Source organism: Mirounga leonina, unplaced genomic scaffold, assembly GCF_011800145.1.
Source record: "Mirounga leonina isolate KUSES-001 unplaced genomic scaffold, KU_Mleo_1.0 Mir_154, whole genome shotgun sequence".
NCBI lineage: Eukaryota > Metazoa > Chordata > Mammalia > Carnivora > Phocidae > Mirounga > Mirounga leonina.
Window position 1 is genome coordinate 27,990,576 of NW_023270389.1, and position 13,444 is coordinate 28,004,019.

Here is a 13,444-nt window from a genome sequence, read left to right on the forward strand (position 1 = left end):
TCAGCCAAACTAGGGAGGAGCAAATGAGGCTCCTTCTCCGGAGGGTGGCTGCAGACAGAGGCTGAGGCCAGCTTCGCAAGGCTGGGAGGTGTCCCTTTAAGGCTTGGGCTCACTGCCTCTGGGAGCAGAGAGCCAGCCTAGGAGAAGGCAGGGGCCTACAGTTTATTTTAGTTGACATTTTTCAACGTCAGGACACTTCAGAGCCAAGAAGGAAACGAATCCCATCTGTTCCTGAGCCCCCAAGCACAGTTCAAGAGGACAGGCTGGGGAAGGGAGGGGGAGGCGAAGAGAGAACAAGAATCCTGGAACATCCAGCCACACACACGGAGCGGGAAACCACCTGAGGAGAGACACAGGGCATGGCCGACAGTCGCCAAGAAGTCCTGTTGTCCCTCCAACCCACCCGCAGAGCTCTTTCAAGATGGGGCCTGCTGGCTCTGTCTAAGGCTCTGCAGCCTTTGGCACAGGTCGCTGGACAGCAGTCCCGCCAGGGCTGCTGATGACACAACTCTACACCATGGGAATGGCGCCCACTGGAGGTGTGCAACACGGGGTACCGCTGCTGGCTCGGCCTGGGGTTCCTGCTCCTCACCGCCGCACGGCTCAGACACAGCCCAGCCCAGCTGCCGTTCACATGCGCAGAAATGGAGACAGTGAGAGGGAAATCCAAGTTCAAGTAGGGAGGGAATGGAGAGCCTCCTGACCTCCTTCCCCTCTGGGCACATCTGCTCCCTATGCCCAGTGCCTCTATTTATCTCTGCACGGGAGCCCATCCTTGACTCCCCTCCTGTTCCAACTCTGGGTGCCAGTGAAGGGAAGGACAGATGGCCGTGGAACTTATCTTCTTACTTAGATTAAATTCCAGACCTTCCTATTTTTAGAAAAACAAATTCCTGTTCTCTTTTCAAGAGGTAAAAATGTCTCTCAAACTGTCATCTAGGACAGTCCGCGGCCAACCTCAAGTTGTCTATAGTGTCATGCTTTGGAGATTACCCTGGCAGGCCTAGTGTCAGGCGGTGATTGGTTTAGGTGCCAAATTTTAAGAGGATCATTGACAACTTGAGAGCTTCCAGGGGAGGGTGAAGAGGATAATCACGATCTGGAAAACTGGGTCATTTAAGAAAATAATGAAATAAGCTGGGGACTTTTTTTTTTTGTTGGTCTAGAGAAGAGACTATCTGAGCGATCATTAAGAACATGTTGAAATATTTGAGTGAAGATTTCCACTTACTCTATTTTTCTTGGATGGCAGCATTTGAATCAATAGGCCGAAGGGAAGCTGATTTCAGGTGGATATTTAGAAACGTTCTCATAATTTTGTTCTATAGGAAATAAAATAAGCTCATTGTGTCTACGCAAGGCAACACCGAAAGAGTGGCTATCAGGAATGCTATAAAGAAGATTCTTGTCCCTTATGGGAAGATAGACTAGTCCAAAATCACTGAGAAGCTTTAGAAAAATATGGCTCCCTGAGTAGCAGAGAATCTGCCTTGGTAGGTCTGGAATGGGATTTGGAATCTAAATTTTTAAGAAGTCCCATTAGCTATAAAACTCTTAGAAGAAAACACAGGGGCAGAGGTTCGTGACATTGGATTTGGCAGTGACTTCTTGGATACAACACCTAAAGCACAGGCAACAAAAGAAACATTAGATAAATTGGAGTTCATCAAAATGAAAAACTTTTGTGCTCAGAGGACACTAGTAACAGAATGAAAAGGCAACCCATAGGACGGGAGAAAATATTCGCAAATCATATGTCTGACAAGAGATTAATAACCAGAATATATAAAGAACTCCTACAACTCAACAATGACAACACAACCCAATTAAAAAATGGGTAAAGGACTTGAATAGACATTTTTCCAAAGATGACATAGCAATGGCCAATAAACACATGAAAAGATGTTCAACACCGCTACTCGTCAGGGAAACACAAATCAAAACCACAATGAGATACCACTTCACACTCATTAGGATGGCTATTATTAAAAACCCAAACAAACAGAAAATTGTAAGTGTTGGCAAGGAGGTGGAGAAATTGTACTCCTCATGCATTGCTGGTGGAAATGTAAAATGGTATGGCCTTGTGGAAAACAGTTTAGAGGTTCCTCAAAAATTAAAATAGAGTAACTATATGTGATCATATGTAACTACATATGATCTGATAATCCTACTTTTTGGTATGTACCCAAAGAATTGAAAGCAAGGGCCTGAACAGATATTTGTTCACCAATGTTCACAGCAGGATTATTTACAAGAGCCAGAAAGTGGAAACAACCCATCGATAGCTGAATGGATAAATAAAATGTGGTATATCCCTACATTAAAATATTATTTAGCCCTAAAAAGGAAGGAAATTCTGGTACATGCTACACATAAATGAACCCTGAGGACATTATGCTAGGTAAAACAAACCAGTCCCAGCAGGACACATACTGTATGATTCTGCCTGCATGAGGTACCTAGAGCAGTCAAGTTCACAAAGACAGAGTAGAATGGTGGTTGCCAGGGGCTGGGGGGAGGGGAAAATGATAAGTCAGCATTCCATGGGGACAGAGTTTCAGTTTGGGAAGATGGAAAAAGTTCTGGAGATGAATGGCAGTCATGGTTACATAACCATGTGGATGCGCTTCATGCCATTGAGCTGCACTCTAAAAAATTGTTGATGTATTAGCTATATATAAAAAAACATGTATTTTGCCACAATTTTTTAAAAACTGTAATTTTTAAAAATAGGATTCTTTTGGCAGCAAATTCACCTTCCTCATTCTAGTTTGCTGAGCTTCCGTTTGAAGAATGTGCCTTCCCTGAGCCCCCACAGACTGGCAACCCAGGGAAGGCCTGGTGTTTGGATGGAGCGGAGAGAGCTGAAAAACACCCAAGGGGCTGCTCCCCCAGCAGATAACTGAGAGCACTCCGAATCACTGTCATCTTGCACGGCTCACTCGGACGGCTTGTGGCTGATCGTGTGTCGCCCAGTGGGGAAAGCAGAGGCTTCACCTCTCCTGCTAGCCTAGTATTGGGAAGCAGGAGACTGAATGGCAATGGGCAGTGGCTGACAGGGGTCAAGGAGGTGTCACTGTGTTGGTTGAGAAAGGAAGCCCTACAGGACACCCCTACAGGGAACAGCCCTACTCAGTTCATGAATAGGGAAAACAATTTTCGGAGAAACAGGACATTTTCTAAATTATAAAACCTGGACGGAAACCACAGTGGGGGTTGGGAGGGCCAAGAAGGGGGCTGAGCAGGGGCCGCTCAGGTCTGCATGTTCTCTTGCTGGAATTGAGGATGCCCAGTCTCTAATGAAAAAGCACAACACTTAACCATGCAAACACATAACTGAGGAGTGACTGCTTACATGAAAATTACTGGGATTATAAGTGGGTTCCCCTCAGCTCTGACTTCCTTAGCACACTGAAGGGTGGGTGTGTTCCTAGGCCTGGCAGGGAAGTCAACAATGGAGAAACCTTAAAACTATCAAGCGTTAAAGAGTTCCTGCTAACTGCAGACCGCCCATAAACAACACACATGAAATCATCTTGGAAACCAGCATCGCAGATTGTAGTCAGGTCCACTTTACGGATACTTCCATGCCAACACTTTCTTCTCCAGAAAGTCTGGGTTTGCACGTTCTCATTCATGCTAGGCTAAGTGAAGTCTGCTTTTTTTTTAACTGATTCAGGAGCACACACCCTGTCCAGAGGGAAGGGGATAAAGAAAGGGTGGATTAAGCTCATCTTTCCTGGCTCCCCTCTGCCTAGCATCCCATGCCCTCACACCCCCAAAATCGATGCTCCCAGGTTTGGCCAGCTGCTGCTACATCTGTCCCAGCTGCTGATTCTGAGTGGCACTCGGGTGAAACTGCACAGTCCCTGGGGGCAAGTCTGGGAACCTCAGGGGACAGGAGTCCTTCTCCTCCTTCAGAATGGCATTTTAACAATAACGATAATAACCAGTAACAGCAAAAAAAAAAAAAAAAAAAAAAAAAGCTAACATTTATTGAGCATTTACAATGAACCAGGGATTATTCCAAGCACTTTCTATGTGTTTAGCTATTTAATCCTTATAATCATCCTGAGATAGGTTCTATTATCTGCATTTAGCAGACAGACAAACTAAAGCCTGGAGAGGTTACCTAACTTCCCCAAGCTCACACAGCTAGGAAGTCCTGCCACCTGCGTCAGACTGGGATCTCTCCAAAGGCAGGAGTCCTGTGCCTTCCAACGTTTGGTAAATCTTCTGCCATGGCCATTGCATGCACCGTGGAGGACGGCTCTCACCTCCCTCTGTCTGGGAGCTTCCCGAGGGCTGGGGCTGCAGTCCTTCCAGCACATGGGGAACTTTCAGAGCCCTCTGCCTCACAGGGGTTGTGCCTCCCTTTGCCCCACCCAACTGGGAGCTCTCAGAAGGCAGGGACCGGATGCTTCCTCAGAGAAGCAGCTTCCCAGCACAGTGGCTGTACAAAGCAGCCCGTCAGACACCTTGGCTCTCCTTCCTGCCCGCCAAAGCCCTCTGAGCACAGGAGGAGCTGGGTGGCTTTTCTGCAGTCCCAGCTCCAGGCTGGTGGATCTGAGCGTGAGGTCGGGCCGGCCCCGGGGATTGAAGAGGCAGTAAACAACCCCATTCATGAGTCAGCTGTTTTGCTCCAGAGCAGCCTCATCAGCCGGACAGGCCCTGCCCAGTCCCTCCAAGTTTGTCCCCAAGGGTGGGGAACAGTGGATGGCCTGGAGCTCAGCTCTTAGTCCTTTCCTAGGAGGGGCTACTTTCCATTCTCTTGAAGCTTGGGGGTTTTTATTGGGAAGAGGTAGTCCCTGAGAGGGGTAGGGGGAAGGGGTGTTGTCACTACTTGTGTGGTCCCTTGCAAAGTTCCAGCAAACCAATAAGGAAGAGAGGAAGTAGCAGTGAACTGAAAGATGCTCTGGAGAAGGTTCCAGAACCGCTACAGCTCTCCGATCTCACGGCTTGGAACAGTTGGGCCAGGACCCCTCCCACCTCCCACACTTCTTTCTTTCTATCTTCTCCTTCACTTCCCAGACTGTTGCCTATGTCCACGTTGCTCCACAAACCCAACCCTGCCAATTGGGGGCAGAAAAGATGAGGGTCCCTGTGGGGCAAAGTACAGGAAGGAAGGGTTTAACAGACCGGGATAGGGGCTCGGAAGTTGCATTACTGGTAGAAGGTCTGCAGAGGAAGAAACCAGAGCAGTGGAAACTGAGTGCCATGGGGGAAGGCACACGGGACAGAGGGGCCGGGAATCCCGGCGAGGGAAGGGGGAGCCACCAGTCCCACTTTTCTGTTTCAGCAGTGCTCTTATTTTCTCTTCCTGTTAGACTCGGAGGTAGGTAGGTGTGGTCCTCTCATCCTCTTTTTACAAAGGGGATAGCAGGATTAGGTTGTCCGAGGCCCACACAGAGTTAGCAGAACGGGGACTAACGCCATTTCCTCCCCAGAGCCCTTCCCGTCAGCCTTTTGAGGGCAAAGGACGGGGAGGGCGGGGCATGCCTTAGAGCGACAGCCACCCGGGCCAATGAGAGGGAGGTCCCGCCATTGGCCAATCAGCCCCTCCAATGGTGGCCCCACCCACCACACCAAAGCCCGTAATCCACCGCCTCAAATTTCGGGGGCAGCCACGACCAGCGTCCAAAGGCCCCGCACAGCTGTCTCTTGTCACAGCACAGCAACCCAAACTCCTGTCGTGAGTCCAACTCCCCTCTGAAGGACTCCCGCTCCACTGGTCTTCCGCCTGCCCTCCCTAGCCCCTTGCCCCACGGTGCAAGGGGCCTTACCCGGTAGTGATGTCGTCGTCCTCCGTCATGGTCTTGCCCATGAGGTCGCTGTCGCTCATGTAGCCGGACTTGAGGTCCACCTCGTCCGAGTCCAGGGACTCGACCAGCTCCAGGCGGGAGATGTGGCTGAGCTTGCTGGGGCTGCGCATGGGCATGGTGTGCGAGTAGTGGGCCCGTTCCCCGTGCATGTACCAGGCGGGCGGCCCCTCCGAGCGGCAGCCCCCGCCCACCGAGGGCGCGTCCCCGGCCTGCAGCCGCGGGCTGGACTGGCCATAGCGCCAGGAGAGGGGGGACGAGCGGCTGGAGAGGCTGGACACACTGCGAGGGTTGGCGTCATCACTGTCGTAGCACGTCATCTCCAGGGAGCTGGGCAGAGGGCAGAAGGACACTGGTTTTCATTCTGGCAGGGCCGCTCTGGGCCCTGTCCCGGCGGACTGCACTCCAGCGACCCTTCCGCCTTCCCAGGCCCTCCCGCCTCCTCTGCACCTGCCCACGTGGGCTCCAGGAACCTCCAGGAGGCCTCTCTTCGGGTCCGGCCCCCCTGTTAGTGTTACCTGAGGTTGTCAGATGAAAAGGATTCTTAAGTGCGAGGGAACCAATCCCATATACTGCCTAAGGGCATAGATTTTATGACATGAGCTGGGTTTTAGTCCTTTTCTACCATTTATTTGTAAGTGAGCTGGAGGTGAACTCATCAATCTTGCTAAGCCTCCATTTCCTCATCTGTAAAATGGAGATAATAGCATATTAGCTACTCCACAGAGTTGTAAGGATCACCTATGTAAATGTCTAACGCAGTGCCTGGTATATACAAGCTGCTCAATAAATGGGAAGAGTCCAGTGGGATCGCTCGGGGGAAGTGGGATAGACTGGTCACCCCAGCTGCAAAGGCCTTGATCATTCATTTGTTCAGGGTGTGTCTATCACCTCTTTTCTGTTAACAAGTAAGAGCTAGTTGATTCCCAAACCAGAGATGGCAAAGCCTGGAGTGGGTTACAGAGGGTATAGGCAAAGCTTTGGGAACCTGAGATGCGTGGCTGGTTCCCAGTAAGACTAGTGAAAGCCCTAAGCTGTCAGGAGAAAGCAGCAGCACCTCACCAGAGAACAGAAGCAGCCTTAACTGGAAAGAGGAGAGAACATGGGGAAATGGACAACAGGGGTGAAGACAGGATGTGCAGGGCCCCACGCCTCAGGCCCTGCTAGGCCAGGCCAGGAAAGCATGCCCAGGTTTGTGCGGGATGACCTGACCCAGAGGGAGTCTGGGAGTTGGAGAAGGAGATGCCTTTCTCCCCCAGGGACCCTCTGCAGGTGGCTGCAGAGAGCAAGGATAGTTGGGATCTGCTTGGAGAGGTGGCCTGGATGTGGGTTCAGACAGAGACTGATCATCCCACTCATCCCAGCAGCGTTGCCAGCCCCAATCAACCATGGGCAGGGTCTCAGGAGCTCGGCCTGACTAAAGCCAGGCAGGGTTGCGTAACTGAAATAGGATCCATAGGCCTGGAAAGCTGGGTAGCTAGGGCAGTCTGTGGCTGCAGGAGTTACACAAGCACACGAACCCCCACTCTGTGAACACATCTATTTCTTAGTCACTTTGGGGGGTTAAGGTATGAGTGGGACACTGATTTTTCTATTCTTGTTTTGGTAATGCTCCTTGAAAAAAAGAAAATCCTCCCAAATTGTGTCTACCAACCCTGAGAAAATAAGGGTTGATTTTTTTTTTTAAAGATTTTATTTATTTATTTGAGATAGAGCGAGAAAAAGAGAGAGAGAGCGCGCGCGCACACACACAAGCGGGGGGGGGGCAGAGGGAGAGGGAGAAGCAGGCTTCCCAGACGTGGGGCTCGATCCCAGGATCCCCAGATCATGACCCGAGCTGAAGGCAGACCCCTAACCGACTGAGCCACCCAGGCTTCCCCAAGGGTTGATTTTTTTCGATCAACAGAACTGGAGGAGCCCAAAGACCCTTGAATCTGAGCACGCAGGTGGTCTCTACAGAAGTCCTGTGCACAAGCTGGGGGTGCCCTGGCTGGGCAGGGCAATTTGTGAGCACTGCCTCTGACCCTCTGTGGGGCTTCCTGACCTGGCGTGCATCGAGCTTCTCCCCTCTGGGCCCTCCTCTGGTGTTTGGCGTGTGCTTCGTCACATACTGTGTTATTTCTGTTTCTAATTACTGTGGACCTCGGAGCGAATGGAAGTTCCCTGAAAGAGACTGTGGGCCTGTGTGACTGGCTGCCTCGCTCACCACTGTATGTCAGCACTTTGCGCAGGGCCTGGCATGTTCTTGGGTCCAGGTACAAGAACCAATCAATGAGGAGCAGACCCAGGACGAATGTGCTGAGTTGAAGAGCAGTGACGTTCTCGTCGTCAGACTCAGTGCCGGGACGCACGCAGTAAGGGTTTAATGAAAACAAGCTGACCATGACGATGAGATGAGAATGGGAAAGGAAAGGATGATGATGGCCATGGTGACGACGCTGGAGAGGTCCAGGACAGCCCGTTTCCCTAGTCAGTCTACACCGCGGCAATAAAATTAGTGCGCGGTGTGGGCTGTGCGTATGCGGAGCATCCAGATCCCTCAGTGCTATTCCTGGCCTACTCCTGCTTAGCTCTCTGCACTAAAAGTGCCTCTTCCTCGGTTCTGCTGCTCTTTTTTACACGCCCCCCCAACCCATCTCCAGACATCTCTAAGTCAGCAGGGGAGGATTCTAGCTTAAAACGTCAGTTCTTGCCTTCCAGCCTTGCATCTGGCACTTCAGTCTTGCCTTTCTCTCTCTCTCGCTCTCTCTCTGGGGTGGGGAGAGTGGCGGGCTTGGAGGGAGACTTTCATTTCCTCTCCAGCCCCAACCCCCTGACCCAGACGCTCTCCTTGCTGGGGAAACGAGCCAGTAGAAATAGAGGAAGCAGGACAGAAATAAAAGATTTCTGAAAAAGGAATTGAATCTAGAGCTAGCCTCTAAGTTCCAGAGTGAAAATAACCTGGCTGGAACTGCTCACTGGACGGGAAGCTCCCCATCAAGCATGAAGCCTGTGTTTGTTCTGGGGTTTGGTGCCCAGCACCGTGCCTGGCATGGGTTCTAAGCTTGCCGGACACAGAACCCACCCTCATCAGCTGGCGTGACTCCGGCAAGGGACCCCTCTCCCCAGCCTCAGCTGCTACTTCTCTAACCCAGACGATATGAACATACCCTGCCTCCTCCCAGGACGGACGCAAGGGCTGATGGATGGAAAGCACTTTAAAAAGTGAAAAAGCCCTACATACTCAGGAAATCGTTTTGGCTATCAAAGCGTGGACCAGGAAGAATATAAACCAAAGGCTAAGAGAGGAAGTGGCTCTGGGTCCACAGTCAACAGCAAAACCAGCTCAGGGCTCTTGGTTCCTTTTCCACAAAGGGAGGCAGAAGCCAGAGGTCGGAGGCTTTCCCCTCCAACCAGCCAGCTCTCTCTTCTCCACCCCAAACAGAAAGCAAAAAGGGGTCAGCCTGTCCTGCTTCACGGGCTGGCTGCTCAGAGTCAGTGGCACCAGGACACGGAAGCTGTTGCTTCTACCCTTCCACTGCGGGTGAGTCATTTGGGGTGTGACCCCCTCAGCAACTAAGCACTTTCTGCCTTCTTTGGCATGGAGCTGGCATATGATTTGGTTGAGAGCTGTTCCAGCAACTTCCCTGGATGGGGGAAGGAGGATGCTCAAGATTTCCTCCACCGAGTCCCCGAACTGGTGAGCCAAGCTGAGCCCGGCCCCTGTCTCACTTGGGTCCTGCTCAGGACTGTGAGGGATGGAGGTTAGGAATAGATGTAAGGGGGCCTGAGCCCCAGGGCCTCCAGGAGCCTCCCCCCATGCACTCTTTTCCTCAGATGTCCTTGACCACATCCCTTTCAGTAGGCTGGGTCCTGCGAACCCCACAGAATAGAGGCTTTGATTTAGCACTGAAAATATTTCAGCTATCTGGGAGCAAAGGGCTGAGTGTCCAATAAAGAGGATGGGACAGGGCTAGGCAGAGTAGTGGAAGGAGGAAGAGGGGTGTTCTTAAGCAGAAGAAGAACTAGAGCTGATGGGTGAAAGCTATGAAGCCTGATTTCTGTTCCACTGCCTGGTCATGGCAATCCCACGGTGCACAGAGATGATTGACAGTTAGTGAGTTCTCTGTCACTGGAGGTATGTCAGTTTAGTCTGGCTATCACGTGGCCACACACTTGGGCTCAGCAAAGCCCCTATCCTTTTGTCCTTCTGTCCCAACTTTGCTCTCATTTTCCTACCCCAGGAGATGGGGAGGAACCGATCTCCAGTCCAACTGGACAGGCCACCTAATCGCTCTCAGCCTCCCTGCTCCACACCCCCCAGGATTTCCCAATCCTGGCTGTCTGCTCCCTCTCCTTCTACCCCCTGCCTGGCCCTCTATCCCCCTTGGAGCTGACAGCATGAGCTCATCTGAGCAGCTCTAGGAGCCAGTGGGGGAAATTCTGAGTCATGGCAGAGGCCGTGGTCAGTATGCAGCTCCAGGGAGAGGTGCCATGGGAGGGCGGAATGCCCCACACTGCGGGAGGCTGCAAGGTCTCTGCAGGGTGGGGTGAAGGGGCATAGCCCCATGGCGTGGATCTGGGTGACATGGAGCCTGAGCACTCAGGCTCCCTCAGGCTCCCTCAGCCACTGGCTGAAGAGGCAAGGGGACACCTAACTGAAAGAAGAGGGAAAAGATGCTGGGTGTTGGGATGGGCACGATTCTAGAAGCCTCTAATAACAGAAACTTCAGGACAGGAGGAGGACAGCATCTGTAACAGATGAGGAGACTGGTGTTGAAGGAGGGAAAGTGGACAGGAAGGTCATGCCCTGAATCATGGGGTGGCTTCCCATTCCCCACTCTTGTGCTTTTCAAACTCATTTGCTCAAAATGAAATCTCATGCTCAAGCGCAAGCAGATCCCAGGCAAATCCAAGCTTCTTTTGCCAAGATGGCCAACTCTCCTGTCCCTGCCGCGGTGGCACCGTGGGGCTCTGAAGCCCTGCTCTCCAGACTGGGAGAGAGAAAGAGCAGTGGAGGGTGTGGCCCCCTCGGCAGTTTAGACCTACCTGTGAGTCACCTGGGACCCTCGCAGACTGGACATGGTCTCTTCCAGGTTCTGTCGAAGATCCAGGACATTCTGCACTGTCCTCTTCCTCTGGGACTCTGGGTCTAGAGGGAGAAAAGAACAGCTGGGTGAGTGGAGAACTTTCTGGTGAGAGCTGAGGGTGTCAAGGAGTGGAGACTGACGATGTCCCGAGGACACTGCTCCCCAGGCCATGCTGGTCACCCTAGACACATGCCCTTGAACCGCCTGACGTCTTGACCCTAGAAGGGGTCTGTGTTGGGCACGCCACCCAGACCCCCTGAGGAACTGTTTCTTCTGGCTTCATTTTTGGGAGGCCTTGCTTCTCAGAGCAGAGGTCCCTGACAGGCAAGGTTCCTGTGGTTGAGGTCAACTGAAATGTCTGCCCCAAACCCCATCTCCAGTGATATGTTGGTAAATGTTTAACAACCAGCCCTCAGAGGTGGGGATGCCCTGACTTGGAGTGTTTGCCAATTTCTGTGGTGTAAATATTCCTCCCATGACTCTTTTAAGCTACCAACATGATGTCACTGACCTCAGGGTTAGGAAGAGATGCTACCAGTCAGCTCTGGGAAGCTGGTAAGAGCCAGCTCCAGCATGTCACACTCCCTGGGCCCCACGCACTGACTGGGAATGTCTGGACTTGCTCTATGGGGCTCAGGGGGGATAGTGCAGATAGAGCCCCTAAAAGTGAGGTGGCTGGTGGGGAGGCTGGAGGGCATGAGCAGTCATTCTCCAGAGCACAGACTGAGCTCTGGGCAACAGTGCGATCCCAAGTGAGGAGGACTGTATGGGTACGGCCACCACCCTCAGAATCCTAAACGATCAGGGGTCCTTTTATTCAACCTTGGTTTCCAGGCAGAATGTTAACATGGTCAGATGAGAAGAATCAATCTACAACAGCAAAAAGCAAACAGAATTTATCCCATCTCCTTTCCAGAGTAAAAATAACATCCAAAAGATGAAGAGGTTCTGAGCATGAAGAACTCAAAGAACTTTCTCCATCTTTCTATCAATCCACCCAGTAAACCTTATCAAACACATAGTTTATGCCAGTAGGCCCTGAGGACACTAAAATGAAGAGGACCTGTCCCTCTCCCGTGGTTTACCTTTGACTGTGGGATCCAGATTCACTGAATGGAATCAAATCCCCCAAGGCCTCCCTGAAACGCAATGTATGGAGGGTCAGGGGCCTGCAGAGAGCTGATTGCAAAGCAATGGAGAAACCCCAAGAATCCTGACTCTGAGGCTACTTCCCTTTTCTATCCTGAAACCCTCTGTGGTCCTCCCCTCGTCAAACTGCCCTCTTGGTCCCTCCCCGACCCACAGACTCAGCAGGGGCATGAGGTTCTTTTCGCTGCCAAAGGGAACATTTCCGAATCCCTTCAGAGGCCCATCTTCCCCCAAGAATATACTCAGGCCGGCTGGCAGGGGGCTGCTCTGTCTTGTTGGCCGAGGGGGGACTGGGGAGGGTGGGCAGGAAGCCAGGTGGCACCTTTGCTGAGAACCAGCTCCACACCCAGACCCAGGCACCTCTCCTCTCCCTGGGGGAGCCTATAGGAGGCTGCTACTGCTGGTAGGGTCGCTCATGGTGAGTATCATGTATCCGGCTTCCATGCTGGTGGCAAGAAGGGACAAATGGCAAGCCTCCGTGCCAGGGGCCTGAGCTCTGTCCCACAGAAGCGTCGTCACTTCTGTAGCTGCCAATGCCTATTTATCCTGGCAAATGTCACCTTGTGAGCTTCTCCAAGGCTTTAACGGATGGCTTGGCATGGAACACAGACAGGATCAGAAAGTATACACATATATTTTTAAAGCTTGGTTCCCAAATGCCTGTGTGGGGACTAAGAACATCGTGCCAAGATGTGGGTTCCTGGGCTAGGGCAATTCTTTCTATGGGTTTGGCAGCGATGAGGGAAAGGCGCGCATAACTATAAGGGGTGTGCAGTCCCAAAGAGGAAGGTGACCAAGAGTTACTCAGAGACTTGTGTGCATGCCAACCCTGTGCATGTATCAGCTAGTTGAATCCTCACAACGTTTACGGGAGGTTTGTGCTCTTGTCCCATTTTACAGATGGGAAAACTAAGACTCAAAACGATGAAAGAAATTGCCCAAGGCCACAGAGCAGAGTCGAGCCCAGGAAGAAACTCGTATTTCTTGTGATCGATCACAGGGTATCTCTGCACCATTACTATCAAGCATGGTGACAGCACACAGTAGGTGCTCAATGAACATTTCAGTAGACGGATGCTACCACAAAAACTGTGCCAAGAAATACATTTTTAAAAAGAATGGATAGGGGCGCCTGGGTGGCTCAGTGGGTTGAGGGTTTGACTCTCGGTTTTGGCTCAGGTCATGGTCTTGCGGTTGTGGGGTCGGGCTCGGCACTTGGCGCGGAGTCTGCTTGGGATCCTCTCTTTCCCTCCCCCTGTCCCCCTCTCCCTATTCGAGCATGTGTGCGCGTGCGCTCTCTCAAATAAATAAATGAAATCTTAAAAAAAAAAAGAATGGATGGATATATGTCCCTTTAGGAAGATGTCTTTTTTTTCTTTTTAGGGAAAAGTATTTAATACACAT

General features: G+C 51.6%; 1 protein-coding gene across 3 annotated transcripts in view; it reads right to left on the minus strand.

Moving 5' to 3' along the window:
• The window catches only part of NAV1 (neuron navigator 1), a 244,790-nt gene that overhangs the window by 83,012 nt on the left and 148,334 nt on the right, over window positions 1-13,444 (minus strand). For all 3 annotated transcript variants that reach the window (XM_035010343.1, XM_035010341.1, XM_035010342.1), the window contains 2 exons: window positions 10,851-10,953; window positions 5,787-6,152 (listed from right to left, as the gene is read on the minus strand). In XM_035010343.1, the coding sequence (XP_034866234.1) occupies window positions 5,787-6,152; window positions 10,851-10,953 (469 nt within the window). The remainder of the gene's footprint in view (window positions 1-5,786; window positions 6,153-10,850; window positions 10,954-13,444) is intronic.